General features: G+C 38.2%; 1 protein-coding gene across 1 annotated transcript in view; it reads left to right on the top strand.

Annotated features, from left to right (window-relative positions):
• PTPN20 (protein tyrosine phosphatase non-receptor type 20) overlaps window positions 1-19,393 on the top strand; it is a 103,999-nt gene extending 84,606 nt beyond the window's left edge. Inside the window, exons 9-12 of the mRNA XM_087432929.1 lie at window positions 7,254-7,588; window positions 11,658-11,873; window positions 16,980-17,042; window positions 17,909-19,393. Coding sequence (XP_087289055.1) covers window positions 7,254-7,588; window positions 11,658-11,873; window positions 16,980-17,042; window positions 17,909-17,974 — 680 coding nt within the window. The 3' untranslated portion in view covers window positions 17,975-19,393. The remainder of the gene's footprint in view (window positions 1-7,253; window positions 7,589-11,657; window positions 11,874-16,979; window positions 17,043-17,908) is intronic.
• The last annotated feature ends 2,222 nt before the right edge of the window (window positions 19,394-21,615 follow it).

Genomic DNA, 21,615 nt, shown 5'->3' with positions numbered 1-21,615 from the left:
CATGGGGGAGAATGTGAAGAGATTAGTGTCACCATCAAGGACTTAAAAATTGCAGGGGTGGTGATTCCCACCACTTCCCCATTCAACTCACCTATTTGACCTGTGCAGAAAACAGGTGGATCTTGGAGAATGACAGCGGATTACTGTAACCTGAAGCAGGTGGTAACTCCAGTTGCAACTGCTGTACCAGATATGATTTCATTGCTTTAGAAAATTAACACATCCCCTGTTACCTGGTGTGTATCTATTGATCTGGCAAATGCTTTTCCTCCATACCCATTAGTAAAGACCACCAGAAGCAGTTTGCTTTCAGCTGGCAAGGCTAGCAATACACTTTCACTGTCCTACCTCAGGGATATATCAACTCTCCTGCCCTATGTCATAGTTCACAGGGATCTTGATCACCTTTCACTTACTTAAGACATCACACCATTATATTGTGATGTGTGGTCCATTATATTGATGACATTATGCTGATTGAACCTAGTGAGCAAGAAGTAACAACTATTCTAAACTTACTGGTAAGACATTTGTGTATCAGAGGGTAGGAAATGAATCAACAAAAATTCAGTGGCCTTCTATCTCAGTGAAATTTCTAGAGGTCCAGTGGTGTGGGGCGTGTCAAAATAATCCTTGTAAGGTGAAAAATAGGATGTTGCATCTGGCGCCTCCTACAGCCAAAAGAGGCACAGTGCCTAGTGGGCATCTTTGGACTTTAGAGGCAATATATTGCTCATTTGGGTGTGCTACTCTGGCCCATTTCCCAAGAGACTCAAAACTAACAGTTTTGAGTCCAGAACAAGAGAAAGCTCTGTACCAGGTCCAGGGTGCTGCGCAAGCTGCTCTGCTACTCAGGCCACATAATCCAGTAGATGCAGTATCTGTGGGAGATAGGGATACTGTTTGGAGCCTTGTCAGGCCCCTATAGGTGAATCACAGCCCTGCCAATCTCTTCGTATAACTACTCTCCTTTTGAGAAATAGCTTTTGGCCTGCTACTGGGCCTTAGTAGAGACTGAACACTTAACCATGGGCCTTCAAGCCAGAAAGTTGGGCCTGAACAGCAGCACTTCATCATCAAATGGAAGTGATATATTCAAGTTCGGGCTTGAGCAGGGCCTGAAGGCACAAGTAAGTTACATGAAGTGGCCAAAATGCCCATGGTCCACTCTCCTGCTGCATTTCCTTCTCTTTCCTACCTGCACCTGTGGCCTCATGAGGCGTTCCCTATTATCACTCAACTGAAGAATAGAAAACTGGGGCTGGTTTACAGATGGTTCTGCACAGTCTGCACACCCCACCTGGAAGTGGACAGCTGCAGCACTACAGCCCCTCTCTGGGACGTCCCTGAAGGACAGTGGTGAAGGGAAATCTTCCCAGTTGGTAGAACTTTGAGCAGTGCACTTAGTTGGTTGTTTTGCTTGAAAGGAGAAATGGCCAGAGGTACAAATCTCTACCAATTCTTGGGCTGTGGCCAATGGCTTAGCTGGATGGCCAGGGTCTTGGAAGGAATATGACTGGAAAATTGATCACAAGGAGGTCTTGGGAAGAGATATGTGGGTGGACCTCTCTGGGCAAAAAACATGGAGATACTTGTGTCCCATGTGAATGCTTACCAAAGGGTGACTTAAGCAGAGGATTTTAATAATCAAGTGGATAGATGGCCCAATCTGTGGATACCAGTCAGCTACCCTTACAATTGGCCAATGGGTTCATGAACAAAATGAACGTGCTGGCAGCAATAGAGGTTATGCATGAGCTTAGCAACATGAACTTCTGCTTACCAAGGCCAACCTTGCTATGGCCACTGCTAAGTGCCCAGTCTGCCAGCAGGAGAGACCAATGTTGAGGCCCCAATATGGCATCATTTCTCAGGGTGATCAGCAAGCTAACTGATGGCAGGTTGATTACAATGGACTGCTTCTATCATAGAAGGAACAGTGCTTTTTTGGTGCTAGAACAGACACTTTGTATGAATTTGCCTTCCCTGCATGTAATGCTTCTACCAAATCTACCATCTGTGGACCTACAGAATGCCTTATCAACCATTATGGTGGTCCACATAGCATTGCTTCTGATCAAGGAACTCACTTGGAGGCAAATGATTTGTGGCAATGAGCTCATGCTCATGCAATTCACTGGTCTTAACATATTCCTCATCATCCTGAAGCAGCTGGCTTGATAGAGCAGTGGAATGGCCTTTTGAAGACTCAGTTACAGTACCAGCTGGGTGGCAGTACCTCACAGGGCTGGAGCAGTGTTCTCTAGGAGGTTGTATATGCTCTAAATTAGCATCCAATATATGGTGCTGTTTCTTCCAGGATTCAGGAATCAAGGGCTGGAAATGGGAGTGGCACCACTCACTATTACCTCTAGTGATCTACAATTTTTGCTTCCTGTCTCTGTGACCTTAACCCCTGCTGGTCTTGAGGTCTTGGTGGCTCTCTTCAATATTGTCATTGGGCATTGGTGAGGCGTTTCCATCTGCAAACCTGAGTCTTCCTTGAAGGGTGGCAGATCATGGAATTATTTGTAGAATGGGGAGTCTGGAAGAATTTCTGCATAATATGGAACAAATTACTTAGCCATTTTGAGTAAAGTTTCTTCATTTGAAAAGCATGACTAATAATATGCCTCCTTCAGAGGATTGTTTTTTCTAATTTATTTTTTATTGAGGTAACATTGGTTTATAACATTATATAAATTTCAGGTGTACATCACTATATTTCGACTTCTATATAGACAACATCATGTTCACCACCAAAAGTCTAGTTGCCATCCATCACTGTCCAGATGTCCCCTTTTACCCATTTTGCCCTCCCTCCACCTCTGTTGCCCTCTGGTAACCACCAATCTGTTTTCTGTATCTACGTGTTTGTTGCTTGTTGTTGGTTTCTTATCTTCCACATATGAGTGAAATCATAGGGTATTTGGTTTTCTCCATCTAACTTATTTTGCTTAGCGTAATACCCTCAAGTTCCATCCACGTTGTCGCGAATGGCAAGATTTCATATTTTTTATGGCTGAGTAGTATTCCATTGTGTGTATGTATATACCACATCTTCTTTGTCCATTCATCCATTGATGGGCACTTACGTTGTTTCCAAGTCTTGGCTATCATGAATAATGCTGTAATGAACATAGGGGTGCATATATCTTTTCTAATTAGTGTTTTCGTGTTCTTTGGATAAATATCCGGTAGTGGAATAGCTAGATCATATGGTAGTTCTATTTGTAATTGTTTGAGAAATCTCCATACTGTTTTCCTTAGTGGCTGCACCAGTTTACATTCACACCAGCAGTGTATGAGGGTTCCCTTTTCTTCACATCCTCTCCAGCACTTGTTATTTTTTGCCCTTTAATAATAGCCGTTCTGACATGTGTGAGGTGATATCTCATTGTGGTTTTGATTTGCATCTGTAATAATTAGTGATGTTGAACATCTTTTTATATGCCTGTTGGCCATCTGTATATCTTCTTTGGAAAAATATCTGTTCATATCCACTACCCATTTTTCAATTGGGTTGTTTGTTTTTTTGTTGTTGACTTGTATGAGTTCTTTATGTATTTTGGATATTAACTCCTTATTGGATGTATGATTTGCAAATATCTTCTCCCATTTGGTAGGTTCTTTTTTCTCAGGATTTCCATGGCTATTTGGGGTCTTTTGTTGTTCCATATGCGTTTTAGGATTCTTTGTTCTATGTCCGTGAAATCTGCCATTGGGACTTTGATAGGGATTGCAATGAACCTGTAGATTGCTTTAGATAATAGGGACATTTTAACTACGTTAATTCTTCTAATCCATGAGCATGGAATATCTTTCCATTTCTTTGTGTCTTCATTGATTTCTTTCAACAATGTTTTATAGTTTTCAGTGTACACGTCTTTTACCTCCTTGGTTATTTATTCCTAAGTTTTTTATTCTTTTTGTTGTGATTGTAAATGAGATTGTGTTCTTGATTTCTCTTTCTGCTAGTTTGTTGTTAGTGTATAGAAATGCAACTGATTTTTGTGTCTTGATTTTGTACCCTGAAACTTTACTGTATTCATTTATTATTTCTAATAGTTTTTTTTGATGGATTCTTTAGGGTTTTCTATATATAAAATCATGTCATCTGCAAATAGTGACAGTTTTACTTCTTCCTTTCCAATTTGGATCTCTTTTGTTTCTTTTTCTTGCCTAATTGCTCTGGCTAGGACTTCCAATACTTTGTAGAATAAGAGTGGCAAAAGTGGGCATCCTTGTCTTGTTCCTGTTCTTAGAGGCATAGCTTTCAGTTTTTCACCATTAAGTATGATGTTAGCTGTGGGTTTTTCGTATGTAGCCTTTATTATGTTGAAGTATTTTCCTTCTATACCCATTTTATTGTTTTTATTATAAATGGATGCTGACTCTTGTTTAATGCCTTCTCTGCATCTATTGAGATGATCATGTGATTTTTATTCTTCATTTTTTAATGTGGTGTATCACATTGATTGATTTATGAATGTTGAACCATCCTTGCAAATCTGAAATAAATCTCACTTGATTGTGGTATATGATCCTTTTAATATATTGTCATATTCAATTTGCTAATATTTTGTTGAGGATTTTTGTATCTATGTTCATCAGTGATATTGGCCTGTAATTTTCCTTTTTTGTGTTGTCCTTGTCTGATTTTGGTATCAGGGTAGTGTCCTCATCAAATGTGTTAGGAAGCATCCCAGCCTCTTCATTTATTGGAAGAGTTTCAGAAGCATAGGTATTAAATCTTTGAATGTTTGGTAGAGTTTACTGGGGAAGCCATTTTGTTTTTTGAGAGGTTTTTGATTATTGTTTTGATCTCCTTAGTAGTGATTGGTCTTTTCAGATTCTCTATTTCTTCTTGATTCAGTTTTGGAATGTTGTAGAATTCTAAGAATTTATCCATTGCTTCTAGGTTACCCAGTTTGTTGGCATATTGCTTTTCATAGTATTCTCTTATAATCCTTTGTATTTCTGTGGTATTGTTATAATTTCTCCTATTTCACTTCTGATTTTATTTATTTGAGCCTTCTCTCTTTTTTTCTTAGTGAGTCTACCTAAAGGTTTGTCAATTTTGTTTATCTTTTCAAATAACCAGCTCTTATTTTCATCAATCTTTTCTATTATCTTTCTAGTTTCTATTTCATTTATTTCCATGCTAATTTTCATTATTTCCTTCCTTCTAGTGATTTTGGGCTTTGTTTGTTCTTCTTTTTCTAGTTCCTTTAGGTGTAAAGTTAGATTGTTTATTTGATATTTTTCTTGTTTCTTGAGGTAGGCCTGCATTGCTATAAACTTCTTCTTAGTACCACTTTTGCTATATCTCATAGATTTGGGTATGTTGTATTTTCATTTTCATTTGTCTCCAGGTATTTTTTGATTTCTGATTTCTTTGTTGACTTAATGGGTGTTCAGTATCAAAGGATTATTTTGAAGTTCAGATGAGGTGATACATGCAGAGTACATACCATGCTGCTCAGACCTGGTACACATGTTTGCACTAAATTTTGTTACTGTCTCTTCTGTTTGGGGAACTTTTCTCCTGTGATCACTTGAGTTCTTTCTTTCTTGCTTGTATTCCATAGTTTGATTCTGAAATTCTTTTAATATATTCTCTTTATATGCTCTGCATCCTTTAGCATTTTAATCATTATTGTCATTTTTTTCATCTTTTTTCCTGAGTTCTGGGAAAATTCTTAAGCCAGTGTTCTAAGTCACTAGTTTTTCTGTTTACCTCTCACTTTAGGGCTTTTATTGAGCAATTGTAGTTTTTATCTGAAAGCAAGCTTTTATTATTTTAGATTGTTTAATTTTCACACAAGTAGTCTCCTTTTTGAAAATAGAAAAATGCATTTCTACTATAAAGTAGTGCATATTCACTGTAAAAATTTAGATTAATAAAATAGCCACTGCTAGCATTTTGATGAATACTTGCCAGAGTTTTTATTATATGTTTATATATAATGTATGTATGTTCATATATAGGATGAAGGATCTCCCTATAATGCTCTTATTATCTCCTTTATAATTTAATAATGTAACATATTTATGTCAATAAACATATATATTATCCTTTTAAAAGATAAAATGATGTTCTCTCGGATTTCATTTAAAATACAAATAGGAGTTTTTAAAGTATTCTTCGCTCTTATAGAAAGGAAAACATTTGCTGTGATTTCTCAGAATGGTCTCCTCTTGTGAAGTACTGGATATTTTTATATATCTAGTGATTGTTTTTCCTGTTTATTCATATTTACAAGGGGAGGTTTATGTTTGCTATGTTGGAATTTGAAAAGGATTCTGTCAGAAATTGTGTAAGCCCCTGTTCAGTTGTCTTGGTCATAGCAAGATAAGTAGTCCACATGACTTTGAGTGGTAGTGAGGGGCTGTTGGTGAGACCACTGCGTGGCAGGGAAGGTGCCTCCTTTGCTGAGTGCGTTTATTCTCTGTGTGGGAGCCGCGGTGCAGCCAGAGCTCCAGATGTCTATGTAAAGTGAAAAAGGAGCTCCTGGGCCAACAGAGTGTATTATTGAGCCAAGTAGCTGGTTTTCCCCTCTCATATTTGTTGTAGTAGTCCATGTTAGATAAGTCCCACGTTACTTGGAGCAAATTCCCTTTGTAGCATCCTTTTGCCACAATGTCTTTGCTTTGGTTAGCATGCCACTCCACCAGGTGAAAGCTGAGGATGGACATAAAAGATGACTGCCTTGTGTGGGGGCATTGCTAGAATTCCATTAATCCTAGGATTTGTATCTGATCAACTATCACAGTCTTGTCTTCTTTCTTCCCCCTCGCCCCTGCTGCTCTGGGTTGCAAGTTCTCTGGATTTGTAGGAGAAGGTCATTCATTTGCTCCCTCAGAGGGCTCCTCCTTTGTTGTGTTCAGTTGCAGACTAGTAGGTTCCTTCCTTGGCCTAATCCTGCTTGTGCCATATCTAACAGAAATCTTTCAAAGTGTCTGGATACTGATGGCGTCCTTCTATGTTTATTGGAAACTGATTTAAAAATATAAAAAACAAAGAACTCCCCTAATTGTATATTTCTTAGATCATGCCAGTAGGTTTTGGGGAGGGAAGAATTTAAATTCATGGACTCAAATAAACCTTTCGAAAAGAAACTTCTATGCCATCTTCTCCACTGGTCAAAGAGATAAATGGGTTTACCTGTGTGACATGCTTTGATGAAATTTGGGTGTATTGCATCTCCCACTTTTCCTTTATCTACCAGATATTTCTGTTTTTGTAATAGATGATTCAACACGTGTTCCTCTTGGAGAAAACAAGGACTACATCAATGCTAGTTATATTAGAATAGTCAATTCTGGAGAAGAGTATTTTTATATTGCTACCCAAGGACCACTACCAGCTACCACAGATGACTTTTGGGAGATGGTTTTGGAAAATAACTCTAATGTTATTGTCATGATAACCAGAGAGATAGAAGGTGGAATTATCAAATGCCACCATTATTGGCCCATTTCTATGAAGAAGCCTTTGGAATTGAAAAGCTGTCATATCTTCCTGGAGAACTACCAGATACTTCAATATTTCATCATTCGAATATTTCAAGTTGTGAGGAAGTCCGTAAGTTTTAAAAAATCATTATTAGATATATATATTGCATTATATAAACATGTGTCAGGATAAGAAGTTAGCGATAGGATAGGATTTAGACTGGGGATTCTTTTTTAAGTAACTTATTTTTACTTCTCCCTCATACCAGAAACTAAGATAACACCATTTCTGCTTCTCCTTATCCAAACTCTGACTGGAGAGATGAAAAAATTGAAACAGGGAGGTAGTGAGGGGGAGTGAGTATTGGAAGTTGCCTAATCCTGGGATATACTTCGGCTACTTCTGCCATGTATGACAGATACGTATTGAGTCCTTAAGGTATGCCAATCACTGTGCCAGGCACCATCACTTCTTACTGAGTAGTGGAGAGTTTGGTGCACTCATTGGTACTTCCAGTTACTGTGCTCAGTGGTAATATTGAGATCTGTATGGGGTACTTTGGGGGCTTGGAAAGGAAGTGTACTTAGCTTTATTTGGGGTTTTTGGGAAGGCTTGCTGGAGGAGGTGACATCTGGTTTGAGAATTACCCAAATGAGAAAGATGGAAAGAGGAAGTAGATGATCAAGATATAAAATAGCATAGGGTATGTATAGCAAATAAGTAGTCTATTTTTGGAGTGTAAAAGTTCAATGCTAGGGAGTAATGAGAGATGAAATGAGGCTACAGAACATAAGCAGGGACCAGCCAGAACATGAAATGTCTTGGATTTCAGCTAAGGAGCATGAACTTTATTATGAAGATAATTGAGAGACATTGTAAGAAGGCAGCATGATCAACTAGGGCAGTTGGCATTGAGATGGAAAGCAGAGACTTCGGTATTTTTCAGATAAAACAGGAGGACTTATATGTGACTTATGACTTGTGACTTATGAGTGATAGAAGGAGTAGTCAAAAATTATGCTATCCAATATGGTAGCCACATATGGCTATTTAAGTTTAAATTTAAATTATTTAAATTTACATAAAATAAATTCAGTTCCTCACTTGCAATAGCCACATTTCTAGTGTTTAGTCACATGTTACTAGTGGCTACCATTTTGGGCATCACAGATCTAAAACATTTGCATCGTTGTAGAAAGTTCTATTGGGAAGTGTTGGTCTAGAATAATTCATAGATTTCTTGCTCTAATAGATTCGGAAAATAGAAAAGGAATGGGTTGTAGGAGAAAGTGATGAGTTACATTGCTCTAAGTGGATTTAATTAGTAGGTAGGTGATACATGTGTTCAACAGGAATGAAGGGGGTGGGAGTTAAACAAGAAGCTTAAAAAGAGTGACGAGGTTTGGAGTCATCACCAAAGGAGTTGATTGGGACACAGACAATGCCCAGGAAAAGGGTTGCTGGAGGTTGGAACCCATAAATTTGCAATAGCAATAAAATATGCAACTGTGTGATTATTTTCTTCCCAGCAGCCTAACTATGGGATTCCTGAACACAGGTTGTGGGACTGACCCAGGGTGGGATATTGTCCAGTACAGGTGGCAAGATTCAAAGGATGAAAGTTGACAGTTTGATGAGAGAATGATTCACATAATCAGCCATGAAGTCTGAATTTAGGGAGGTGAATGGAATCAGGGGCCAGTCAACTAGGAGTAAATGGGAGGACATGAAGGACGGGAGAGCTCTGTTTCGTCACATTGTTGTTGGAGTTGAAGTGAAGCACAACTGAGGTGGTAGCATACGAGCTCCTGGTCAGAAAGTGATGTTGGAGTTTAAGAACTGGAAGAGTTTTGATACTGGATATTGCAGGTGATGGTAAGTCCAAGGAGTGATCATCATTGTGAGGACTGGAAGAAAGGAGTGGTCTCCTCTGCAAGAGAGAAATAAAAATGCTGTGATGTTAGAGTGTCTGTCGGGCTGTTGAAACCCTGAGTTTGGGCTGGATGATGTCAGAATCTGTGGTAGGGAAAGGGTCGGGATCTTCAGTGAATATGGCGATCGACTAGGAGGTTTAACCGCTGGGTGGTAGCACTGAGCACATGAAGCTAAGAAGTATGAATAGGATTTTTTATATAAGGAGAAGGAGTACTGAATTGGAAACAGGGGTGGGCAGCAAAGGGTATGCAACCTAATCTCTATGCTCTGTGGTACCTGGAGCACAGGAGAATAGTGGCCCATTTAGAGAGGGCTGCAGAGTGAAGTGCCTGTGGGAGGCAAGGCAAGGAAGTGGAAGAAGCATTTAGGGAAATGATGAGGGTTTCCAAGAGTTTACTCTAGGATGGGGGACCTGAGTGCAAGAAGCTGAAGAGATGGAGGAGTGGGGGGGTGGGGAGGATAGAAAAGGGGAGTATGAGGAGGGTTGGAGGAGTACAAGGAGGACTGGAGAGTGGTGACGAGGGAGGCCAAGCATAATCATAATGGCTGACATTGATGGAGAGCTTGCTGGCTGTGTGCTCGGCACTGTGCTTGCTCTGTACACCTGGGGATTCGCCTGGTCCCTCACTCTCCCTCACTCTCCTAATATTTATTGATCCCCTCCTATTAACCAGGTGTTGTGCCAGGTGCTTGAGACATAAAGCAGACACAGTCTCAACTCTTAGAGTACTTACAGTCTAGTGGAGAAGGAAGACACCAAACACATCAGTTCCAAATGACGTGTGATACGTGCTGTGGCAGGAGAACAGCATGCTTTGAGAATATAGGCCAGGTGGGAGGCCCAGAGAAATGATCTGCCTGCAAGGATTCAAATGCTGGAGTCCACCTGTAGAGGCTTGGCAAGGGGTCTAGGATGGTGGCCTTTGGGCTGAGGCCCACAAGCCTCAGAACCATGAAGTTTATGTTTGGAGAATCTGCATCAGGGGTTCTGCCTTCATGGCACTGGGTCAGGAAGGCAGTGAGGGCCCCTTTTGGGCAATTTCTCAGTGGTCATGCAGTGGCAGGAGAGATTTAACCCCTGAGTCATGTGATAGGGTGAGAGCTATCCTCAACTTGGTACCTTCACAAGATTTTCAAGTATTATTTTCATCATTCAATTTTATGTACCAATGAATCAAACTTGAGTTTTCTACTTTTAACATAGGAAAACTTATTTCTATTTGGAATTTAGGAAAACTTTTTTTCATTTGGAATTTGGGAAAAAGAGATGCATTAGGGAGAGGCAGAGGAGTAAGAAACTCTTGAGTTTCCTCACGAGGGTCCCCAGTGAAGTAAAATGAGGCTCCACACTGGGGAAGGGTAATCTCTTTGGAAGTGATGATGGGTGAACTGTCAACCCTGAAGAGAGTTCCGTGACTCTGCTTCCAGGAGGCTCAGCACAAGAGTGGGGGCCAAAGGCCACTCACACGGTCATTTAACCACCCCGTCATCATCAGAGCAGGCTGGTGCCCCCTGGTCAAGCAACATGACAGCAGCTACCTGTTTTAAAATTAAATTAAAATTAAATTTTAATTTTACTTAAATTTTAAAATTCCAAAATTAAATTTAGGGTCATAATATTTAAGCTAAGATAGATTGCTTTTCTTTCTTATTCTTAACGTATTAGCCCATCTTTCCCTCTCAGTTGTTTGGATTCCTGGTTCTTCTGCAGCCTCATGGTGCAGAAGAGAGACAGTAGATTTGGATTCAGGAGGCTTACAGTATAGTCCCCACTCTAAACATGTGAGCCTTCTGACCTAGCACACATCTCTCAGTCACCCCAATCCTTTCCTTTTAATCTGTAAAATGAGGATAAAAGAGTGCCTACTGCCCAGGGTTGATGGGAGGATTATAGGAGATAATGCATGTGAAGTCCTTAACACAGTACCTGGCACATGATAAGTGCTCAATTCATGTTACCTGTCAGTATTCTTACTTTTATTATTGTATTACCATATAGCCATTATTATTATTATTATTTTATTATTGGTATATCAGAATTGAAATGAGATCTCTAATGTAAGAAGTTGATAAATCTCTCTTCTCTCTCTCCCCTCCATCTTTCCCTCCCTCTCTCTCTCTCTTCTTTCTCTCCCTCCCTCTCCCTCCCTCTGTTTCTCTCCCTCCCTCCCTCTCTTTCTCTCCCTCCCTTTCTCCCTCCCTCTCCCTCCCTCTCTTTCTCTCCCTCCCTCTCTCCTCTCTCCCTTTCTCTTTCTCTCAACAGACAGGAACTCGGCACTCTGTAAAACACTTGCAGTTCACCGACTGGCCAGACCATGGCACTCCTGCCTCAGTAGATGCTTTTATAAAGTATATTCGTTATGTGAGGAAGAGCCACCTTACCGGACCCCTGGTTGTTCACTGCAGTGCTGGTGTGGGCCGAACAGGGGTGTTCCTATGTGTGGATGTTGTGTTCTGTGCCATTGAAAAGAACTTTTCAGTAAGTGTGTGAATTAAGCAGATAAACCAATGCTGTTGGTAAACACTCTACTTTTAACAGCCTTCTAATATCTGAAGACTAATATTTGTCCTTCAAGAGCAACTTAGTAAATAGAAAGCACGTGAGTTTTGGGTACCTGCTTCTCACTTAACTGCTGCAGGTTCCTGGAGGTGGTTGTGAGAATTAAAGTACATTATGCAAAGGAATGGCTTAGGACCGTGTCTGGAGCATAGTATGTACACAGTAACGTGAGTTCATTTTCCTTTTCCTTCCCTCCTCCACACAGACAGTTTTTAGAGTCTTGTTAGAGAGTGTTGATGAAGTGTACCTGTTTTTACTGAACAGAAATACACGCGTGTGAACACACTGGGAAAAGGGTAGACTTGAGAGTTAACGAGAGGCCACTAGATTTGACTGCCAGCTTTGCCACATACTTGAGATTTCGGTGACTTTGTGCAAAGTGCTTATCCTCTCTGAAGCCCAGGTTTCTCATATGTAGAATAAGGATAATAATATTGTTGGTTTTGAGTCAATTAACAATTCTTCATTTTCCTCCTAAATTTGGAGCCAGCTAAGAGATAGACACGAGAATTACACACATGGTGATTGTGCTAGTACCTTTATTGTTGATTAAACTGATTAGGGAATGTGACTTCAGTTCTGTGGCCAAAAAGGCTTACGTACTAAACCGTTTCCCTGTGCTGTGAAAGTGAGGAGGGGAGACATCTGTTTACTTAGCAGGCATAAGGGGACAGGTGGCTCTTACCGTGACCACAAGGATACAGAAATCCACACCTCAGTCATAGGAAAACGGGCGACGAGGCATTTGCCCTGGTAGGCGAATGCTGCAGAGTTATGCTGTTGTCAGAACAAAAGTTAAATCTCTGCTGTCTCCGGCTTTACATAGTCATTCCCCGACAGTGAGAGGCTTTCCTCGCAAAATGGCTGCCTCAGTTCCAGAACTCCCCATCCTCATGCCATGTTGTGTGGGAGGGTACAAAAATGGCCTCTCCCAGTAACTCCCTGTAGGACAGGGGGTGTTTCTTTTTCTCAGAAGCTTGAGCCAGTATCTCCTAGCATTTCACTGTTTCTCACTGAAGCCCTTCCCTGAGCTCACCACTGTGGGTGATGCTGGTCCAGTTAGGACCACTCCAGGCCATAAGGCTAAGAATGAGAAAGGAATGTTTTCCAGAACAAACTCAGAGTTTTATTCCTAAGAATGAACGTAAACTGGGTGGTCAAAAAAAAAAAAAAATAGACCTCCTCAAAAATGCTGAAAATTTAGGTAGTATGAGTCTGATGTTATCTATTCCCATAACTGATGTTGTTTTATTCTTTTAGCAGAAAATGTATTAGCATAATTTTTCTTTTATATATTCTCCATCATAATTTCTTAAAATAATTTGTTTATATTTGTCCTTATTTTATATCCCTTCAAAAACTGTAAGTATTATATTTCCTGAGTCCAAGGAACACTGTTTTTTTCCACATTATACCTTCTTTAAACTCAAAATGTGTCTTATAATAAGTTAGCTGTCAGTTTAATTGACAGTGTTTTTCTTAGTGGTACGTGAAATAATGATGCATCTTACAATTAAGGATGCTTAGATTTGATGAAATATAGTGGTTCAAAAATACGAAATACATCCGTTGTTTCCTTATTCGCTTTCCATAGAGATTTGAACTGTCAAATGTTCTTACTGATGCCCCTCTCTACTCTTTTCAAAAATTTTGTCCACCAGAGCTACTAAAAAATGATCTTGGACCAACACCAATCTGTGGATGTTTGTTGTCTGCAGCAAGAGTTTATAGAAATTGAGAGTGAGCATTTAGAAACTTTCAAAGCAGTTTGGTGTATTGCTGTGACATCCAAGAGCATGACAGTGGGTTGGTCTTGTTGAAGAGGGTGTAGACCAGTTTGTGTGGTGTGGAACTCACGTGGGAGTCTTACACGCTGCAGGCTGCATACCGGTCATGTGCGGCTGGAGAAGTTGTGACCTATGACATTTTAAGATTAGTTTATCAATTACAACGCTAAAGGATATGAAAATCTAAGAATGTGTAACCATTTATTTCTTTTTATTAATTGTTATTTTTATAGCCATTTTCATTTTTAATCAAGCCTCCTCAAAAATCCTTGACACGTTGGGAACAAACTGGCTCTTATCTTGCAGAAACACAGATTGCTCTGTAGTTCAAACATTCTCAGTAGAACTTTCCCCTCTAACTGTCTTTAGCATGTGATAACATTTGTTAATTAACAGTTACCACATTATCACATAATGAAGTGAATAATCTAAAATTTAACATATTAGCCTTTACATACTTAAAAAGTCTTACTGCACCACTAAGTACACTGTTGAGTTCATCGGGCGGGGTTTTTTTGTTTCGAGACTTGGTTGATGAGGCAGTGTGTTGATCTATCTTCTGGCCTAAGTGCCTTGATCTCTGCACTCCCTCAGGCTGTGTTCTTGTCCTTGCAGCTCCACCGCCAGAACATGATCCTACACAAAGCTGAAGCTCCAGACACTTGTGACAATGTAGTACTTTTCATTTTTATACAGTTTAGACCTAATTGTGTTTGTCAGTAATCAAACTGAATAAAGGAAGAATTCTTCCTTCTTATCACATCATGTTCAAATCACACATACACTGAAAGAATCACTATGTTAGCAAAATCTATGCATTCATTAAGTTGCAGTGGTAAATACTTTGCCACTTTTTTGTTTTTCTTTATTTGCTGAAGAAGATGAGCCCTGAGCTAACTTCTGTTGCCAATCCTCCTCCTTTTGCTGAGGAAGATTAGCCCTGGGCTAACATCCATGCCCATCTTCCTCTACTTTATATGTGGGACACCTGCCACAGCATGGCTTGATGAGTGGTGCGTAGGTCCACACCCGGGTTCTGAACCTGCAAACCCCAGGCCGCTGAAGCGGAGTGTGCGATCTTAACCACTATGTCACCAAGCTGGCCCCAGTACTTTGCTACTTTTATTTGTTTCCGGAATTGATACCACTCCATATCATTAGCCAGTCCCTGAATTTGTCAAACTGTGGTGTCATTAGAAAGTGGTACTTTATCTTTTTTTGCCACATATTTACCCAAAATTTCCAAGAAAACATGCTTAGTGCAGTCTTTCACCATTGTCCTGGCAATCATATATGGAGTTTTAGTCTTAGCAATTCAAAGTGCTATTTTGTAAGCCTGCCAAGCATTATTGTTACATGTGAAATATTGAACATCAGCTTCTGTTGGCTTTTTAATTTAATATGCTTTAAAATAATTCTTTTGTCTTTGAACTTATTTCATTTTTTATGTAAATGACAAGTAAATTTTAATGATTCCTTTGCTTTGTTAGCCAGTACATCTTTGTAAGTTACACAAGTGTGGTTTTAGCAATTCACAATCAATAATGGCTACAAAACTCAATATGTGAGGAATCATAATTCCAGGTAAAATTAACGTGAATGGTATACCCATTCTGGAAAATAGTTTTACAGTTTCTTTAAAAAAAACAGAAACAAAACTAAACTAAACTTACCATATAACCCCAGCAATAGCACTCCTGGGTATTTATCCCAGAGAAATGAAAACTTATATTCACACAAAAACCTATATATAAATGTTCCTAAGCAGATCTAGTCATGATTTCCAGAAACTGTAAACAACTTAGATATCCTTCAGTAACTTGATGATTAAACAGACTGGTACATGTCCACACCATGGAATACTATTTAGCAATAAAAAGTAATGAACTGTTGATACACACAACTATTTGGATGGATCTCAAGGCAATTATGCTGAATAAAAAAAAGTAAATCTCAAAAAGTTAGATATTACATGATTCCATTCATGTAATCCTCTTGAAATAACAAAACTGTACAGATAGAGAACAGATTACTGGTTGCCAAGGGTTAGAGATTGGGGTGGATGGGTAGTTCTAATGGATAGCCTGAGGAAGTCTTGTGTTGGAACAGTTATGTATCTTGATTGTGGTTGCGGTTACATGAATCTTCACATCTGATAACATTGCATAGAACTACATACACTCACATACACACACACACGTACACATGATTGCATATAAAACTGGCAAAATCTGAATAAGCTCTCTGGATTGTACCAATGTCAATTTCCTGGTTTTGATATTATACTATAGTTATATAGGATGGTATAATTGGGGGAAACTGAGTGAGGGCTAGATACACAGGATCTCTCTGTACATTTTTGTTTGCAACTTATTGTGTATCGATAATTATTTCAGTATAAAAACTTTTAAAGGCTTAATTAAAATTTTAAATTATTATAAAAATGACAAGTTATAAAAATAAAGGAATGCTTACATTTTCCCTAATTTTTATATACTTTTGGGTTATAGTTGACAAACCTTAAAATTTCATGTGTCAGCATGGTCTCACTGCCCGTGACTGGTCCTCAGCTTGCACCACGTGTGACTCGCCAGGCAAGTTCAGCAACACCCGAGCTGGTCTATATTCTGTTCTTCTGATGATGCTCCTCGGTGCTTTGCCACTATCACATTGCCATAAGAGTTTCTAAGCACTTACTGCCAGTTTCTGGACTCACTGTGGATTAGCAACAGCCGTTTGCGGACCTGCACCAGCTCAGCGACCACGCTAGGTAGTGCTGGTCTCCGTGCACAGAATCTGGTTTGGGGCCAACTGTTGCTCAGCGTCTCCATTTGAGTTGAGAGGGCTTTTTATATGAGAAACAGCTGTGTTACCATCGTGGCCAGAAAATGTCTTCTATGCTTCAGACCTTTCCAGAATTATAATGCTGCTTTAAGTTCTCCCTTTGGAGAACAGAAAAGTATACACAGGGGCAAATTTGTTGTTATTTCGTTTGGAGAGCATTTCTTGTTATAAATGATTGCTTCCTGCTTTTTCCTGGAAACCCATTTAAACAGGTCATCCTTATCCATTAGGCTAGGTTAAAAATAGTACATTTTCTTATGACTGAAAATGAGACCTTTCTGGTTAAATCTTGACATCTCTTTTACTGGAAAGAAGTATGGAGTACTTACTTGGCAATCTGAGTTCGTGTTTTCCCTTATATGGATAATGCAAAATTACTGTCATCCCGTTGCAGTTCAGCATCAGCGACATAGTGGCTCAAATGAGAGAACAACGTTATGGCATGATTCAAACGAAGGTAAGCTCCCACCACATAAATTCTAATAGGGAGAAGAATGAATAGAAAGATTAACATTGTATGTATAGCACATTAAACCTTATAAAGCTCTTTCACCTACATGATTTCATTGAATCCTCACTGTTTGAGGTAGACCTTAGTTTTGCTCTGAGATTGCCGATGACGTACTTCAAGTTCAGAGCAATGCAGTCTGTTCCATAAGGTCATTCAGGTGCCAAGTGGAGGAGCCAAGACTGAAACTAAAGTCTCCTGATGCCCAAACACATGCTTTGTCCATAATGCCATGTTGTTTGAGTAACATACCTAAAGTCATTTTTCATAAATTTCTGGATGGCAATTTAGGGATCTTTACTCGCCACTAAAATATCCAAGTCAGCGCATGTCATAACAGGATACCGTTTATGTCACAGATTAGTTACTAATCATTGGGAGAGGGAGGTCAAGAGAGTATGGATGATGAAAACAAACAGGTCCCTAATCTTTAGGTTGACTTGTTTTTAGGCCAATGTTGAACGATATGAAGTGTTTTATTTGAACTGAAGTTGCCTGAGAGACCTGAGGCTGCATCTAAAAAAATTTTTTTAATTTGATTTATCCAGGGAAGATGTAAGGAGATGGAGATTGAGAATCAGTTAACCCTCTGTTCAGTTAAGCCTTCAGAAGCTAGTTCTAGACCAAGAACTATATTATGATAACTTATCTTCTTGATATTTTAAAATATGTATTTACATAAAGAAGTTCTTGGTTGGTTAAATGTTTGCTCTTTTTAGGAACTTTCCTTTGTGGTTGAAAATTACAAGTGTGTTCTCTGAAAGTGAATATTCAATTACTTAACATCCTATTGTTTTTCATATATGTGTATGTAGGAGCAGTATTGCTTTTGTTATAAAATTGTGCTTGAAGTTCTTCAGAAGCTTCTGACTTTCCATTAAGAAAGACTTCTGTTGCTTCACACTTGAAATTACCAAGTGGAGCCTCCTCATAAAGAACGCGTTCGAGCTGTGCTGAAGGGCTTTGCTTATGGGTACAATGTGCTTTCTTGGTGTCTCATTTCATCTTCTTTCTGGCAACTCCCTGAAGGCAGCATCATTTGGTTTGGGATGAACAGTGTGTACCCCTTGATCTTACTTAGGTAACATCAAAATACCCTCCCACATTTACCAATGAAACAAAAGTTACATAAAACAACTGCAGCCTATTTGGTTGAAGGGATTACAGAGCCCACAAAAGGACTTAAACTATATTCATTAACATTTTATTTGGAAAGATAGCTAAAGGGAGCTGAGGATTTCCAGGACCTTATAAAGCCCTTATTCTGGGAGAATGTAGGGCCAGTAAACTGCAGGATCATAGCATGACCTCTTACCGGTATTTTCAAGACAGATACTTACCCATGTTTTTTAGCTAGTCTGTACTTTTAGCTGGTATTTAAATAACTCAGTTCACTAACGAGTCCAATTATGGTGGATTAACTTTCTACGCAAATTGGATTCCATTTTCCTTTACTTCCATGCTTCCGTGGGGCCACGGGGACCTCAGAGGACGAGCTGCCTTTCTAGAGCAGCTGGACAAGGACCTGTTGGTCTGGGAAGCATGTCATGGGTGGGCAGAGCTCCTCCTCTCCATTACATGAGCACACTGGTGAACCGTTCAAAATTAAAATAGGTGTTTATAGAGAAAGGCCAAGAGGAAAACTTTGCCCAGCTTGAGTTCTTTCCTATTCCACCCTAACGCTTAACATGTTACTCAGTCTGCTTTGTTCAAAGCAAATATTACATTTTACTTGCCTCTTACTCTTTGCCCTTGAGCTAACCAATAAACTTGGATATAAGCATTATTATGTAATTCTGAGTATCTCTTATGCCAGATATACTTTTCAAACTAAGATCTACGATAGTTATTTTATTTCTTCAGAGTTCTATTAAATCATTTCTTTCCATTACTGCCCCATCTCTGCTGTAACATTTAGAAGTTGGCTTTGGGAACCAGATTTTGGAAAACCAAATTCATAGTTGTAAAAACGAAAACTTCTATGTTCTGTTTTTGAAAAGATGTGGCCATTATTACATTCATCTTATTATAGGACTTTGCCTCCTACAATTAGTGATATTTTGGTCAAGGAATTTTAGTGGCCAGTTATACTTGATTATTAGCTATAAAGCAATTGATACATGTCTTTGTATAGTGTAATTCAGTGGAGATCAGAATATTCTATGTGTTATATTGAGAAAATTTCTAATATTAATCTATAAATCTTGAATTTTTAAGAGGCTTATTTTGTTCCCTTGGCTGAATGAATACTTGAATTGGTTGAATTAAAATTGATAATTCTCATTTTAAAAATAATTATATGCCAGAAATGTATTTTATATTAAATCAAATTGATGATTCTATTTATTTACATTGTTCACATAAATAATAGTCTATGCTAAACATTAATTTAATTTTGATGATTGGCCTTTAATATCTGTATCCCTAATTTTATTTTCTCTCTGTTATTGTAAAATAATAGTGTAAAACAATATTCCTGAGAGGGGCTCTATGCAAGGTTTACTATGTATTGCCTGAATATTTTTATTTTCTGGGCCTTGAAGTGTTCTTGTAAAGAAAATTTCCACAATTCTTGATGGTAAACATTTTTCTTCTTTAGTGTGTGCCTCATATTGGGACTAATTTTTAGTTTTTCAGGGAAATTAGATAAGTAAATATGGAAGTACTGATTGCATTTGTTTTTATTTCATTTTTAGAAAGTGAATTTCAAGTTAAAAACTTGTGACTAATTGAAATACTAAGTTTCATACCAACAATAAATCAGTTTTTGTGTAGGATATGAATATGAAACTCCCGTCAACACCTTTCTGAGTATATGAATGCTTATTTAGAGGAACTTCTTAAATATTTAGATATAAGCATATATTCATTTATTAACTTTCAACTTTAAATACATATTTTTAAAGTTATATGAGCTTGGACCAAAGCTTTTCAGAATAAACATTGTAGGTTTTATTCTCATACAAGTCTTACTAATTTATTTTTCTTTGGACCTTTCACCTCCAGTCTATCTAGAGCATTATTGAATTTTCAGTTAAGTTTACATTTACTACTCAAAGGTCATTTCAGTAATTTATTTTTATTGAAAAATCTCGAAGGAAAACACCTTAAATAACTCTAAAACAAAAAAGTTTCATTTCTTACTTAATTTTTCTTAATCCCTGGAAAAATTAATTTTCTTCTGTGTTGTCTTGAGGTTCAAGTAATTGAACCAGAAGATTTGGAAAGTATCCATTAAGTAAAAACAGGTCAGTGGAATTCAATGGAGGTGATGGGTTGCTCAGTGGAAGACTCAGTTTGTCTACAGCCACAACCAAAAAGCAGTAAGTAATGACCTCATAATGAAACGATTTGAATTAGAAGTGATCTTAAAAGATATCTAATACAACCATCCTATCTGAAACTTGAACGTGGTAAAGAACATTTTTTAGAAACTAATAGCAACATCATATTTGGAGGTGAAAAAATAGAGACTCATTAACAAAACAATACCTTCTGTTAGCACTATAGTTAAGTATTGCTCTAGGGTTATCTAGCCAATGCAATAAGACTACAAAAAGAAATAATTGGTATAAATATTGGAAAGTTAGAACAAAATGATCTTCTATTTGTATATTTGCCCACATAGAAATAATAGACTCAACTAAAATATAGTACTAGAAATTCATTACGAAGTCTAGATACAAGATAACTATGTAAAAATTAATCTTTCTCTATATCAGGGATCAGCAAACTATGGCCCACAGGTCAAATCTGACCTGTTGCCTGTTTTTGTAAGTAAAGTTTTATGCCCATTTGTTTACATCTTGTCAGTGGCTGCTCTTGTGCTACAGTGGCAATGGCCAAGTTAGTAGTGGCAGAGATCATAAGCCCATATGGCCTAGAATATTTACCATCTAGCCCTTTAAAGAAAAAAATCTGCCAATCCCTCTTCTATATCTTCAGTAGGAAAAAAATCTCTGAGCAACAGGGATATATAAAATATATAAAGCACTTAAGATTAAATTTACCAAGAACTTGACCAGTTGATGCTCACATCCTAAATGAGTAGTAAATACATGTAAAGAACCAAGATATTTTTAAAAAAGAAAAGTTAATTGTGGGGAAGGAAGAGAGGGTACCTTAGCAATAATCAAAGTATTGTCTAAAGTCATAGTAATTAAAACAATGCTTCTGGTATAGGGATACCAGTTCCATGGATCAATGGAGCAAAATAGTCAAGAAATAGACTTAACAGACTCACATATATTTGTGAATTTATTGTATGCTTTGGCTACTTTTAAATAGCATTTCAAATCCAGAGCTTCAAAATATATGAAGCACAAACTGAAAGAACTGATAAAACTAGAAAGATAGACAAATCTATAATTATAGTTGGATATTTCACCATTCCTCTCTCAGTAATTGACAGAATAAGTAGACAGAAAATCTGTAAGGATATAAAAGATTGCAATAACACTATCAAGCAGCTTGACCTAATTGACATTTATAGAACACAGCACCAAACTACAGCAGAATACAC

Source organism: Ceratotherium simum, chromosome 6 (genome assembly GCF_057802395.1).
Source record: "Ceratotherium simum simum isolate JZ-2026a chromosome 6, ASM5780239v1, whole genome shotgun sequence".
In the NCBI taxonomy this organism is placed as follows: domain Eukaryota; kingdom Metazoa; phylum Chordata; class Mammalia; order Perissodactyla; family Rhinocerotidae; genus Ceratotherium; species Ceratotherium simum.
The sequence above is the reverse complement of the archived record's forward strand: the minus strand, read 5'-3'. Positions and strand labels throughout refer to the sequence as shown.